Source organism: Pistacia vera, unplaced genomic scaffold, assembly GCF_008641045.1.
Source record: "Pistacia vera cultivar Batoury unplaced genomic scaffold, PisVer_v2 Contig578, whole genome shotgun sequence".
Taxonomy (NCBI): Eukaryota; Viridiplantae; Streptophyta; class Magnoliopsida; order Sapindales; family Anacardiaceae; genus Pistacia; species Pistacia vera.
In genome coordinates this window covers 592,263-607,043 of record NW_022196421.1, presented here as the reverse complement: position 1 = coordinate 607,043, position 14,781 = coordinate 592,263, and the positions used below count along the sequence as shown (strand labels likewise).

Here is a 14,781-nt window from a genome sequence, read left to right as displayed (position 1 = left end):
AAACAAATCAAACAGTAAACAAAGAAAATAATACACGCGATTTACCCTGGTTCACCCAATATGGGCTACGTCCAGTTGAGTCAATATTATTGCTATATGTCTCACCTCTCTCGTTTACAATGAATGAATTGCTTTAACACACATAACATGAGAGAAGTATGTTTATATACTAGGTTTAAGAGATTAAACCTAGTTTTACAAGGATTCCTATTCCTAAGCCCAACCCAATAAAGAATTAGTAACTTAAAAGAAATCCTACAGAGGTTATACATGGAAAAGCCCAAAACCGCCTACGGGCTCGGGTACAGCTGATGGTACTCACCATGCTTCCCAATTGACTATAGCCCCTTGGTCTTGGGTTTGAGTGGACGAGGAGGCGAAAGAAATCCCTTAAGGAGAGGAGGGGGGGGGGGGGGGGGGGGGGGGGGGGGGGGGGGAGACGACAAGAGTAGAATGGTCACGAGAGTGGGTGCTTTGTGATCCCCAGCCATGCCCACGGTTAGATTGAGTCGTGACAATACAATAGAATTACCCGTACGGTCTTTACATGGTTTAACATCTATTAAAATTAGAAGTCTATCCTAACAGTTTAAACTAAAATATTTGGACTATTAGACCTTAACCTTGGGGGGTTTTGGTTCACGATTGATATAGTTTTATAATGCATATGACGATATCAATATACTATACTATATATTAATAAAATAAAAATATTAAAAAAAAAATAAAGCAATTATGATGAACTAATTGTTATATTCCCCTCTAAATTAAATCTTCAAATTTTAACTCAGATTCCTATCACATAAGATTAGCATCGTCATACCATAGAAATTAATGTGGTAGTGCTTCAATTATTGAACAAGATGGTATTGTCTAGGATCTCTTACTGTAATCTTCCAATGTCCATTAACAAAACTTGAATTTCTAGCTATCCCTCTCCACTTCTTAATCCTCGAATTCATGTGCTTTGTTAACCCACAGAATTTCTGCAACTTCTTCGGCATGGCATCATAAACTCTCCACCATTTCTTGTGAGCTGAATCACTCGCAAATATATGGTGATCCACCATATCCCAATTACAATCATATTCCTTGTAACATAACCATGGCTTCAATCCCAAATAATGAATCGCATAAAGATTTTCCGAGATTCGATGTTCATTGTTGTTGCCATCCTTATTATCAATAGTACGAAACACCTTGAGATGATTAATCTTCGAAGGCAATCTATGCGACCATGTGAAAATTTCATTGAGAAAACCTTGATCCCCTCCGTTATATGAAGCCACTTTGAAGCTCTTCACCATTAACTTCTCGAACATGCACAAAGATGGCTCGATCACCATAATCCCTGAGTTGAACAACGACCCGTCGTTTCCTGTAGCTGATAACAACGGGTAAAAGAAGAACTTATCAATGTTCCATAAGACACGAAGATCGCTGTCGATAAAAATTACTTTCTCATATTCAATGAGTTGCCATACGCGAAGCTTGCTGTAGTTTCATTCATTGTATGAGTCTTGTTGATGCGTGATTTTGACACCAACAAAATGTACATATGAAATGTTGAGCTGGCCCAAAAGACACACTTGAATGTAAAGGAAAATGATAGTAAATGCAATGGGGGCAGTTTTTAAAGTGGTTCGGATGCTAAGGTAGCAAGTCCTACGTCCACTGATGTTTGTATTATTAATAAGGGTCAGGTCGCCTCAGCTGACTGACTTTACAATGCTAATACAAGGTATCTAATGCTATCTATTCTGGAGAGAGAGAGTGGTTGGTCAAGAGTAAAAATGTGCGAATCCCCTTAATGAGAGAGGAGCTCTCAACTTATAGTGAGATGCATTGAGGTAATGATCACAGAATCTGTAACTTGGTGGGATGATCCGTGCAAATCCTTCTTTATGTCACATTACCCATCTTTAAGAGTAATTCACGTGATTTGCTGCAGGAATTGGACACATGTACATCCTTTAACCTTTCTTCAGTCTGGCGCGTAGCCACTGTACTGACAGGAGTGTGCTGCTTGCATCATCACACGACGCGACTGCGCTAGAATATGAGTAAACTCTTCCTGAGGTCTGACCTTTCGCACTTAACTGGGCGTCACATCAGCCCTATTTTCCCAAGCATAACAGAAGTCCCCTAGTTTTTAAGGTTTGAGAATCAAACCTTGGAAACTACAAGTCATGCCACAATTGGATGATTCTTGGAAATTCTGGAAATTCTAGTGATTCCGACCTGTTTTGAAAGTAGGTCAGGATGACACTTTTTTGCGAACACGACCTCGCATGATTATTGTTTGCAGAGGACGAGCGACCTGATTTCGTCAGACGTCACCTATTGTTCTTTTGATATGGGTGCATCTAATGAAGCAGTCCCTGCACTGACAGATGTGCCCTGTGCGTGATAAGCACCAGCCGGACGCATTATATGCATTGTATGCTGACACAATACGTTTTATCAGAACTTTAAATGCGTTATACGTTGGAACGACGCCCCTTATCAGAGCATTAAATGTAGATTTGAGATGCAATTAATGCTCTAAGAAAGAGAGATGGCCATCGTTTGAGCTTTTCAACGGGAAAGATGAAGGTTTGACTTTATCCAGTCGTGACGCTCACTCTTCCCCGCTGATGTGCAACAAGTGGCCGTGATCAACTGTAAGAAATCTTTACCGCCCAAACGCCGTTTTGATTCCGAGAAATCCAAACACCGATTCCTATGCTATAAAAACCTCAAATCTTTCTCAGGTATTATCACCAGAGTCTTTTTCACAGAGAATAAAATATTTTTGCAAACCTGGAACCTTTGTTTTCCAAACCTGCTTTTTTTCGGCATTCGAAGTAGAAGCTGTTCTCATACTCCGAGAGGTAAAAACCTTTCTCTATTTTTGTTTCATTATTTTCCATGATTAAATGGTGTCAATCTTCCGGTAACCAATCGGAGACAGAACGCTTATGTCTAGTTCGAGCCATGAATGGCGGCTCGAATCATGCTGTTAGGGTTTTCTTTGGGATTTAGGGAGTTTGTTCCTCCCACGTCATCATGTAAAATAGCATACGGCGGCTAAATGACCCTTCTGCTTGTCGCTTTTGCAGATTGGCAAAATGGACCCCCTAATAACCAAATCCGAGCAGGAACCGGTTCATCTCCACAGGGTGCTTCAAGTATCCCTCTCGAGGTCTTCTCGATACTTATCGGGGATGAGCTCAAGAGGGTAATAAAACAGTAAGGTATCGAGGTGAACGTTTTCCTCGACGTGACACACTCATCGCGATACCCGTCAAGTGGCCTAGCCGCGATCTCCGAGGAGATCATCAAGGGTGAGGGACTGATCCCCTTCCACCCTTTCATCAGGTCGCTTTTGGACCACTTCTAGGTCGCGTCGATGCAGCTGACTCTGAACGTGTACGTTATTACCGTTGCAATGTACATCGCGTGCCACGAGAATGGGCTGGGCGAGCTAACCGTGACAGAGCTCTGTTGCTCGTATTTTTTGAAAAAGAGCAAGGGCAAGGACTCTTGTTACTTGTCCAGGCGACCTACTATCATCGAGGGGATACACAGTTACCCGAGCAACTCGGGTGCTTATGAAACGAAGTTTTTCTTCTTTCACTATGACGGCCATTGCCGCTTCCAGGAACCAAGTAGGCCTCTTTATTTTTTTTTTTTTTTTTTTTTTTTTTTTTTTTTTGACAAATTCATTACATTCGAAATGTGCTATTTCTAACGAGCTGATTCCTTTCTGACAGATAACAAGACGACCAACTTAGGGCTACTCTTTGATAGACGTAAGATCGTATATTTTGGCTCCCTACCTGAGAACAAGCACGACGCGAAGAAACTTGTGATGACCGTGAATTTGTGAAAATACGGTTTCTTCAACACAAGCGCATCGTTAGAGCCCCCATTGAGTAAGTCCTACTAACTGGTCCTTTTCTGGTCGTGAATTGGAATACCTTTGTTAACGATGCTTTGCATGCAACGACCATGCCTCTGAAAGAGTCAGAGCAGTCGCGATGATGGCAGCTTAATTTCCCTCAGTCAAGAAAAGCCAAGGCGACAGATGCTGCTCCAACCCCCTGGCTAAAAGCGCAACATCGGGCCCATCGGCGCGACCTTCTGGAACTCCTTAGCCACAACCGTCAGAGGATGCACCAATACGAACCACGAAGGTCTCCCAGCTGTCGCTTGCTCACCCAAGACTGAAGGCAACAGCGCAGCAAAAGAAGAGGAGGCAGATTCAGGTCAAAGAGTCAGAGACCGAATCTGAGGGCGATCAACCCAAGAGGTCACGATCGGACGTGAGGAGGTCGGATAAGGAACCGATGGATGACACGACCACTGCTGAAGGCATGAAGAAGGATATTCTAGTGTTAGACTCGCTGGGGAACTTGTCGGAGTACCTGCAGCCAGTGGTCTATGCCTTATTGGAATGCGGACCCTCAAAATCATTTGAGCAATTCGCAGATTCCAGCGACGTGGACCTAATGTCCACATCGGTCCAACACTTAAGTAAGGTGAACGAACTATCCTTGGCGAGGACTACCCTTAGCTTCTTTTGATTAGCTAACTCTATCTTTCTTTGTTCGCAGGCTCTTCTTTCCATACGAATGTCCCTGGAGAAGGTTCAATTGGGAGCCGCAAAGGGAGAGGCTGCTCTAAAGGAAGAGAACACAACACTCAAGCGAAGCTTGGAAGCTGTTGAAACAGAGAGAAACCTGTCTTCTGAGTCGGCGAACAGGTACCTGAACGAAAGAGACGCGGCTCTTCACACGGTGGACTTCCAAAAAGTGCAGCTTGAGAAGCATGGAGAAGAAATTAAGGAGCTACAAAGGACCATAACCAGACTCTCCAAGGAGGTTGGGGAAAAGGACCAGGAGCTTGAAGCGACCTCTCTGTAGGCCTTGCGAACATAACAAGAGAGGGATGCCTCCGAGAAGCGAAGACAAGCTCTCGAAGTTGAACTTTAGGCAAGTCAGGGAAAAGTTGCTTCCTTGACACGAGATGCAGAATCAGGCAGCGAAGATCGAGGAGAAGGTTGCCGAATGGGCGATCGAGTCCATGTATGCCTTACGACTGAAGAATCCATGACTTGATATGTTTGACCTCCCAGAGAACTGGCAGGATACACTTCTGTCCATGGCGCGGGAGGATGATGAAGCGGCGGCCTCCCGAGTAGGAGGTTCGGGACATGCCTCGGATAAACCCTCAGTCGACCAGCCCTAGGACAATGACGTCGGTCCTCTAGGAGCTGGATTAGGGCTTGTAGTCATGCCATTTTGCCTGCTGTACTCCTCATTAATGAAATACATTTTTACTTTTACAATTTCTATTCGCTTTATTATACATGAGTACTTCCTGATTGCTTACAAGTTTATGCGAACAGGATAGAACATTTATACGAACAATATTACATGTGAAAGTTGTTACAAGTGAACAAAATAGTCACTTTATAAGGAAATTATTTATACAAATCGTAAATTAATTTACAAGGAAAACTGAGTTCGGAATTACTAATAGTTTGGTCGAAGGTGCTCAGCATTCCAAGCTCAGATACTTTGGAACCGTTCAGCCTTTTGAGATGATAATTCCTCAGTCTTATCACTTTGTCAATACAGTATGGACCTTCTCAGTTCGGTCCTAACACTCTCGCACTTGGTTCCCTAGTACCGAGAAGAACTTCCTTTAACACAAGTTGCCAACCTGGAAGTCTCTTCGCCTGACCTTTGAATCGAAGAACCTATTCGCGCGTTGCTGATAGGATGCTATCCTTAGCGAAGCCTTACTGTGATGTTTATCAACAAGGTCTAGGCTTGCTCTCATAAGTGCTTCGTTGTCGGCCTCATTGTACAAGTCCCTTCGAAGTGAACCAGTTCCCACCTCTACAAGGATCATCGCTTCGCATCCGTATGCTAGCGAAAAAGGTGTTTCTAAGGTGGAGGTTCTTGGAGTTGTTCTGTACGCCCATGACACTTCAGGGAGGTCGTCGGCCCAATTCCCTTTGGCTACGCCAAGTTTGGCCTTTAGGGTGTGCTTGATGGTTTTGTTGATAGCTTCAACTTGGCCATTTGCTTGTGGCCTTGCGATTGAGGTGAATTTTTTATGGATGCCCAGCTCGTCGCAAAACTGCTTGAATTCCTCGTTGTTGAATTGTTTCCCATTATCCGAGATGAGGGTATGAGGAATTCCGTAGTGGCACACAATATTCTTGAAAACGAAGTCTTTGAGCTTTCTGTTCATGATCGCGACTAGCGGTTCGACTTCCACCCATTTGGTAAAGTAATCTACCGCGACCACGGTATATTTGACTCCCCTTTTACCGACTGGCATGGGACCGATGAGATCGATCCCCCACATGGAAAAAGGCCAGGGGCTAGTCACGGTTATCAGTTCGTGGGAGGGAGCTTGCGGTATATTCACGAACAGCTGACACTTATCACACCTCTTGACAAAGTTGTAGGCGTCATCTTGGATTCGGGGCCAACATTACCCTTGACGAACAATCTTGTTCGCAAGAGATCGTGCGGTGGTGTGATTACCATAGATCCCTTCATAAATTTCCCTCATGATGTAACCCGCTTCTTCACTGGTTACACATAGGAGGAGAGGGGCACTAAACCTTCACCTGTACAGTTGGTCTCCGATGAGGGTGTAACGAGCAGATCTTGTTCGTAAAACCCTTGCCTCGACCTTATCATCAGGCAATATCCCATCCTTGAGATACCGAGTAATAAGGGTCATCCATGAGTCTGAACCCGTTACATTTACGGCCTGTTCGATTGGGCTGATACTGGGGATTTCGATGAATCGAACAGGAATGTTCTCTGGTGCATCCAAGTCTAATAATGAGGCTATCCTTGCCAAGGCGTCCGCCACAGAATTGTTTTCTCTGGGAATCTGAGTGATCGTGAAGTGCTTGAACGACTCGAGTACGGCCTTAGCTTTCTTCAGATAATTGATCATGTTATCTTCCTTGGCTTGATACTCTCCTAAAATCTAGTTAATGACCAGCATGGAGTCACTGTGGATGCTGATCGTGGTTGCGCCCATTTCTCTAGCCAACCTGAGTCTAGTGAGCAAAGCTTCATACTCAGTCTCATTATTGGTTACTTTGAAACCGAACCAGAGAATGCCATGAATGCGGGCCTCTTTAGGACTTAACAAGAAAAGACCCACTCCGGCCCTCTTTCTGTTCGATGATCCATCAACGTAGAGGGTCCAAGTCGAGAGATTTTTAACTGTTTCCTGGATGACTTCGTTGGGCTGTTCTGACTCGTTCGCTGGATGATGCGAGAACTTTGATATGAAGTCGGCAACAGCCTGCCCTTTAATAGTTGCTCTTGGTTTGTAATGGAGATCGAATTGGCTGAGTTCCATGGCCCATTTGAGTAATTTACCTGACCACTTTGGTTTTTGGAGGACCTACCTGAGCGGGTAATTAGTCAATACGTGAATTGTATGGGCATGGAAGTAGGGTTGTAACTTTCAGGAAGTGATCAGCAGGGTATAGGCTAATCGCTCCATTTTCAGATACCGCATCTCGGCATCCAACAGATGCTTGCTCGTGTAATATACTAGCCATTGCGTTCCGTTCTCTTCTCGAACTAAAACTGCACTGACCGCGAACTGCGAGACAAACAGGTACAAAAGGAGGATCTCTTGTGGGAGAGGTTTGGACAGAAGTGGTGGCTTCTCGAGGTGTTCCTTTATTCTCTGAAAGGCCTGTTCGCACTCGAGAGCCCATTCGAACTTCTTATTGGCCCTGAGTACATTGAAGAATGGCAAGCAGCAATCTGTTAGCCTCGATATGAACTGACTTAGTGCCGCTATACGCCCGTTCAGGCTCATAACCTGTTTTTTGTTGGTCAGGCTCTTCATATCGAGGAGAGCTTGGATTTTTTCGGGGTTAATCTCAATTCCCCGCTGGTTAACCATGTACCCTAGGAACATTCTCAAGGATACTCTGAATGAACATTTGAGGGGGTTCAACTTCATTCGGTACTGTCGGAGGATGCCAAACATCTCAGCGAGATGTGCTACGTGATCTAAAGTGACATGCGACTTCATCAGCATGTCATCTATGTAGACCTCCATCGATCTGCCTATCTGTTTGGAGAACATCTGGTTCACCAGTCGTTGGTAAGTTGCACTAGCGTTCTTGAGGCCGAAGGGCATAACTTTGTAGCAGTATAGTCCCTGATCTATAATAAAAAATGTATGCTCTTCGTCTTGCCTGTACATCAGAATTTGATTATATCCCGAGTATGCATCCATAAAACTTAGCAGCTCGTGCCCTGAGGTGGCATCCACGAGCTGGTCAATTCTTGGTAGGGGGAAGCTATCTTTAGAACATGCCTTGTTGAGGTCGGTGAAGTCGACGCAGGTCTGCCATTTGTCATTAGGCTTCTTTACTAGAACTGGGCTGGCAACCCAGGTTGAATAGAGTGCTTCTCGGATAGATCCATTTCGGAGGAGATTATCCACCTAAAGCTTCAAGGCAGCATATCGCTCCGGGTCCATCGCTTTCCTCTTTTGGCGAACTGGCTTGGCTTTACTGTCGATGTTTAGTGCATGGCAAATAACATTCGGGCTGATCCCGACCATATCTGCGTGCGACCATGCGAATACATCGATGTGTTCCCTGAGGAAGCTGGTCAGTTCAGTAGCGAGTTAGGGATTGAGATTTTTACCGATCCTTAACACCCTACTTGGTTCATTCTGGTCGACTAGTACTTCAGTCAGGTCCACAACTAGCCCACTGGAAGGTCAGTCCTGAATACGAGGATCTATATTATCTTTTGCTAGGCCAGGCTGTGGCTCAATCCGGCTAATCGCTATTGCCTGGTTGTGATTGCCGCGTGAGGTATCTTTGCCTTTGCACGCCATCTGCACTGCTTTCACATAGCAGTCGCAAGATGCACGCTGAGATTCGCTAACTTCCTCAATCCCTATCGGGGTGGGAAACTTCATCTTCAAATGGTATATTGAAGTGACTGCCTTGAAGTGTCTCAGCAGAGGTCGTCCCAGGATATCATTGAAGGCGGATGGGCAATCCACTACCAAGAACTCAATTACCCTAGTCACCTTGTCGGAGTCACCCAGCGTGACTGAGAGTGAGATCATTCCCTTGGGGAGTAGGTGGTCCCCTGTGAAGCCATATAAAGGGAACGAGGCAGGCTTCAGGTCGGCCTCGTCCAAATTCATTCTTTCAAAAGTTGAAGCAAACAGGATGTTCACAGCACTTCCGTTATCCACTAACATTCTCTAGATATTATGGTGCCCTATGAGGGGCGTGATCATAAGGGCATCATCGTGAGGATGATGCAATCGGGCTGCATCTTTTTCGGAGAAGAAAATTTCCTCCTCCGGGTGAACCTTTTGTGGTCGCTGTGCCACACTCATCGCTCTGATGGGCTCATGATATGCCTCACGAGCATACGTTTCTTTGGCACCTCGCAAGTTCCCCGCGAAGTGCGGTCCCCTGAAAATTAAATTGAGGGTGCACACTTCTTTCTGATCGCAGTGCTTCTTACTTAGCTCCCCCTGATTTTTCTCTTGTGAGGGAGCAGAGTCATCAATATACTCCTTGAAATGTCCCTACTTGATGAGGTTTTCGATCGCCTGCTTGAGAGCTCGGCACTTATCGGTATGGTGTCCGTTATCCCGATGGAAGCGACAATATTTTTTATTATTTCTGGCTGTCACGGGAGTTTTCATGGGCTTGGGTTCTCCGAGCGGGCTGGCCTTCTCGGATTTATCAAGAATAGCCAATACAGATGCGTTCAATGGTGTATATTGGTTTCTGTTGCGATCGTGACGAGGGACGAGAGCAAATGACTTTTTGGGCTCGTAACGAGGTTTCTTCCCTCTTCGCTGATCGTCAGCGTCCCCCCTGCGATCAGCTCTTCTACTATCCCTCTGACTAGATGCACTGCTTGAAGCACCGGGGTCGCGATGGAGGAGTGCCACTAATGAATTTTCTATCCGAAGGTATTTCTACGCAAGGTTATAGAATCTAGTGAGGGAAACATCATCCTCAGCCTGTAACTCTTTTTACAGGTCAGTTTGTGGATGAACTCCGACTATGATGAGAGTCCGAACAGACTCTTCGGGAGTATGAGCCACCTTGTTGAGTTCTCTGTAGAAGCAGTCAATGTAGGACTAGAGGGATTCATCCCTTTCTTGCCTTATACTGCTGAGGTAGCTCAAAGGCATCGAGAACTTTTGATTTTCTTGAAAATGCCTTAGGAACGTTGCCCTCATCTGAGGCCACGAATTGATCGATCCCGCTGGGAGTGACCTGAACCACCGTTTGGCATGAGAGGTCAAAGTCACTACCAAACAATGACATTTTGCTAGATCTGAGACCTGGTGAAGCTCCATCAGGTCGTTAAATTCATATAAATGATCATGCGGATTGGAGTTTTCATCAAACGCCCGCATGTCGGGCATCCTGAATCCTGGTAGGAGTGGAGCGGCTAACACTTCGGGAGAGAAGGGGGACGCAGATGCGACCTGCCCTTGTTCGTTTTACTGAGCTCTTAGTCTGTCTAGAGCTCGCTATAGCTCCTCAATTTGCGGCAATGGAGCTGCGTGGGGATTGCTTTCATCCATCCGAATTCGACTCTCGCGGTTACGATTGAGGAAAGTCCAGAGGTCGAGTTCCTCTTCGCCTCGGTCGGCAGTTCCGACCACTCTTGACACACGTTGGCTAGAGGCGTGTGATGGCAACGAAAGGTGCGGGGTATTTTCACGACCTTCGCGGTGGTAAGAATCACCCCGCGAAGTGTAGGACCCTCTCGCACGGTGACGATCAAGATTGCTCTACTGGCGGTGATAAGAATCGCCCCGTCCAGCACTTTTATAGGTGTGCACTTGCGATGTAGCATGGGACAGCTCGGGTTGTGTCCTTTCACCGAGTCTCAACGAGACTAGTATTCTGCTTGGGACGCGATCAGTGTTTGCTGGCCCTTTAGAGCCCGTGGGCTTGTTTTTTGCCACTTGCTTACCCTTTCGTCTACGTGCTACAGTGCTCGCGGCATAGGCTATTTCCCTTTGCCGTACTTTCGCACGACTTGCAGGTGTTTCTGGCAGTTGCACCGCCGTAGCTGACTTGGATGGCACGCCTTGGTCCAAACGGTCTAACCTTCGGTTGACCATCTGGAGAGTATTGTCAAACCTCTCCAGGTAGCTTCTTATAATGGGGTCAGGCTGTGAACTTGATGGGATATCTCCTGCAGTATTTTGCGGGGCTGAAGGTTTTTTGGAAGAAGTGTCCCCCTGGACTTGGGGGAGCCCTTCAGCGCCCTGGTTGGTTTGCTCAGGTTTTGGTTGGCGGGCCATTTGTTATTGTAGGACCGGTAAGCTGGAGATTCTCCTGATGAAGGATGAACACTAAATCAGGCCCTCCTTCTAGTGCCAAACTGTTGATGCGTGATTTTGACACCAACGAAATGTATGTGTGAAATGTTGAGCTGGCCCAAAAGACACACGTGAATGTGGAGGAAAATGATAGTAAATGCAATGGGGGCAGTTTTTAAAGTGGTTCGAATGCTAAGGTAGTAAGTCCTACGTCCACTGATGTTTGTATTATTAATAAGGGTCAGGTCGCCTCAGCTGACTGACTTTACAATGGTAATACAAGGTATCTAATGCTGTCTATTCTGGAGAGAGAGAGTGGCTGGTCAAGAGTAAAAATGTGCGAGTCCCCTTAATGAGAGAGGAGCTCTCAACTTATAGTGGGATGCATTGAGGTAATGATCACTGAATCTGTAAGTGGGTGGGATGATCCGTGCAAATCCTTCTTTATGTCACATTACCCATCTTCAAGAGTAATTCACGTGATTTGCTACAAGAATTGGACACATGTACATCCTCTAACCTTTCTTCAGTCTGGCATGTACCCACTGTACTGACAGGAGTGTGCTGCTTGCATCATCGCATGACGCGGCTGCACCAGAATGTCAGTAAACTCTTCCCGAGGTCTGACCTTTCGCACTTAACTGGGCGCCACGTTAGCCCTATTAGTGTTGCTTTGGATTGTGCTTTGCGCCAAAGCGATTGCTCCACAAACATAACCTTCTGAGGAATGAAGAACTGTTACATAGGCTTCTCTTTCATAGTGTGCGGCATAATTCAATTTTTTTTGCATGAAATATCTCCATTCCTCTCTTCCTGTAACTCGAAGAAACAACAGTAAAATCAAACTGAAAAAAACGTATGGAAAAGCATCACCTCCCAACGTAAACATGACGGGATTAGAGTGTTCATGGCTTTAAATAATTTTTATTGACCAGTAGTTAAAGCAGAATCAAACAGACCATTAGATAATTTCAGAGTAAAATTAAGATATAAGCAATTTTGCTGTGAAAGTGAAGTGATGACTTAGCCTCTAAGTATGACATTCTTCTTCAGTTTAGAGTTATCTGGCGCTTACCAGACTAATTTTGCTTCGTTTGTTTTGTAGACCCTCCGTGCTCCTTGGGGCGTCTGTGCCCCCCTCTTTTGTATAGCGGTTGTGCCCTTCTTTTCGTCTTGCATTTCCGTTTTGGTCGGTTTTGACCTTCTTTTGGAGCATGCCTCTCGTGTAATGAATATATACATTTTTACTATTTCCACCAAAAAAAAAAAAAAAAAAAACTATGCAGTTCTCTAGTGATAGATGTCATAGTCTTTAATCAGACAAATAATGAATATAAGATCTCTAATATGGAGGTTACGTCCCGAATCAATTCTGACTTAATTATATATGATGCCAACCAACTTAAGTTATATATTAATAAATTGCTTGACAAATTTGGAGATAAGATGCTGATTCATGAATGATATATACAGATATTTTGCATTAATTCACCAGGCTTATTATACATATATATAATCCATTTTAAGAATCAAAATTGAAAGCATAAATTGGAGAAATTGCGTTACATTTATTAAAGCTTAATGGAAAACAAAACTTACTAAAATTCGGAACTAATTAATGCAAAAATTAAGAATAACTTAATTTTTATTAAACAAGGTTTTAATTAAAACTTAAAAGACGCTTAATTAATCATATGTACTGGTAAGTTACTACTTATTAATTTAAATTAAAGAGTAAATGACTTTTTTCCATGTAAGGTTCCTTAACGACACTTTCTCACTCAAAAAGTTTCAAAATATCACTTTCCCACTCAACGCTTATATTCTGCTAATACTCAAAATATATTTCACTTTCTCAATCGGCGTTCGAGAAGTTACCAGAAGCTGAGATAAAAAGAATTTTGTGAAGTGGAGACTGATGGATAAAATGGTGGTAACTGATTGAATATTTGTCCTCGGAAATCAACTAAGAATAGGAAACCTTAATCTTGTAGTGGCCGACAATCTGTCAAAAATTAGGTGTTAGAGTGAGAAGGTTTTTGTCGAGAGGAGATTGGAGGTTCAAATGGTTGTTACAGAGAGAATTTTCGTTGCCGGAATCAGTTTTGGTTAGTACCTAAATATTAACTTTGGATGGAAAAGTGGTATTTTGAAAATTTTTTGATGAGAAAGTGTCATTAAGGCAAACCTTGGGTGGGAAAATCCTTTACTCTAAATTAAATTAGGACAAGTACTCGATCTTACAATTCAAACCCTAGGACAATTGTATCTATATATGGCAACAAAATTTTTTCTTCCATGTTAGGTAACCAAACTAAACCTTTCAGGTAGAAATCTAATAACTAGATAATTATAGTAGGTAATTAAAACACTAATTAAACATATTAAAATTCAGTAAAAAAATTGAACTAAAACTCACCGGTTTCTGCATATCCAGGAGAGATTTGGCATGACCCAACAGGCATAATAACTTTTTGTTTAATCTTCTCAATTCCGGCTTGTAAACCCAGTAATCCCCTACATGCATCACCATATCATCACATCTAAATATCTCAATCATAGGTCCACAAGACCCCACAAACACAACGTACACCGTCCGATCAGAATCCGGGTTCACCCTCCCACTCTCCACCGCAAGATTTGCCACCACGAGACTAACCTGTAACCTAAACACATCCCTAATCCCCTCCTTCTCGTTTCCTCCGCCGCATGGAACTCTCGCCACTATCACGTCAAGGTCCCTGTACTCTTCCAGCCTTGGCATCGGAATTTCCGGGCACGACGGCGCGTGCCACTTGTGATCTTCATCAATCCATTCCGGGAAAAAGTCACCCCATCTTTTATCATCGGGAACACGATCGAAATGTATATGAACGGTTTCAGCGGACGTTCCATGGACGTCATGTATATAATTATTTACATTGACTAAACCAACTTTTATTTTTTGACCGGCGACGTGTTCCTGAATGAGTTCGAGCCATTTGGGCTTGTTTGTGAGGGGGAGAGGCTTGGTTTGGAGTGAGGGAGAGTCAGGGAAATGGGGTGGTTGGGGCTTGAAGGAGAAGACGATGAGGAGGAGGGAGAAGGAGATGAGGAAGAGGGAGATGATGAAGAGCTTTTGGTTGAAATTCGCGGGTTTAGAGAAGGAAGATGAAGCCATATCTTTGAATGGAATTAAGTTGTTTTTCACGTCTTTGAAGGATTCTTGCTGAAGGAACGTTTGTTTAAAGTTTATAGGGTGATGAATATGAAATGGAAGGATGCTGCGTGCATGGCTGCACGTTGATGCTGGTAATTTGTCCTCTTTGGAAGAAGGGATGTAATGGTTATTCTCACGCGCGGTTGTTGGCCTTGGCTATGGATTTCAGATTTTAGCACTACTTGTCAAGTAATTAAAAAAAGAAATTTATTGAT

General features: G+C 44.1%; 1 protein-coding gene across 1 annotated transcript; it reads right to left on the bottom strand.

Moving 5' to 3' along the window:
- Nucleotides 1-848: 848 nt before the first annotated feature.
- Nucleotides 849-14,527, bottom strand: LOC116109321 (putative UDP-glucuronate:xylan alpha-glucuronosyltransferase 4). The gene is given in 5 exon segments (XM_031395557.1): nt 849-1,588; nt 5,652-5,685; nt 12,020-12,180; nt 13,787-13,849; nt 13,852-14,527. Coding segments are annotated over 5 exon segments (1,671 nt in total). The 3' UTR covers nt 849-851.
- Nucleotides 14,528-14,781: the final 254 nt, after the last annotated feature.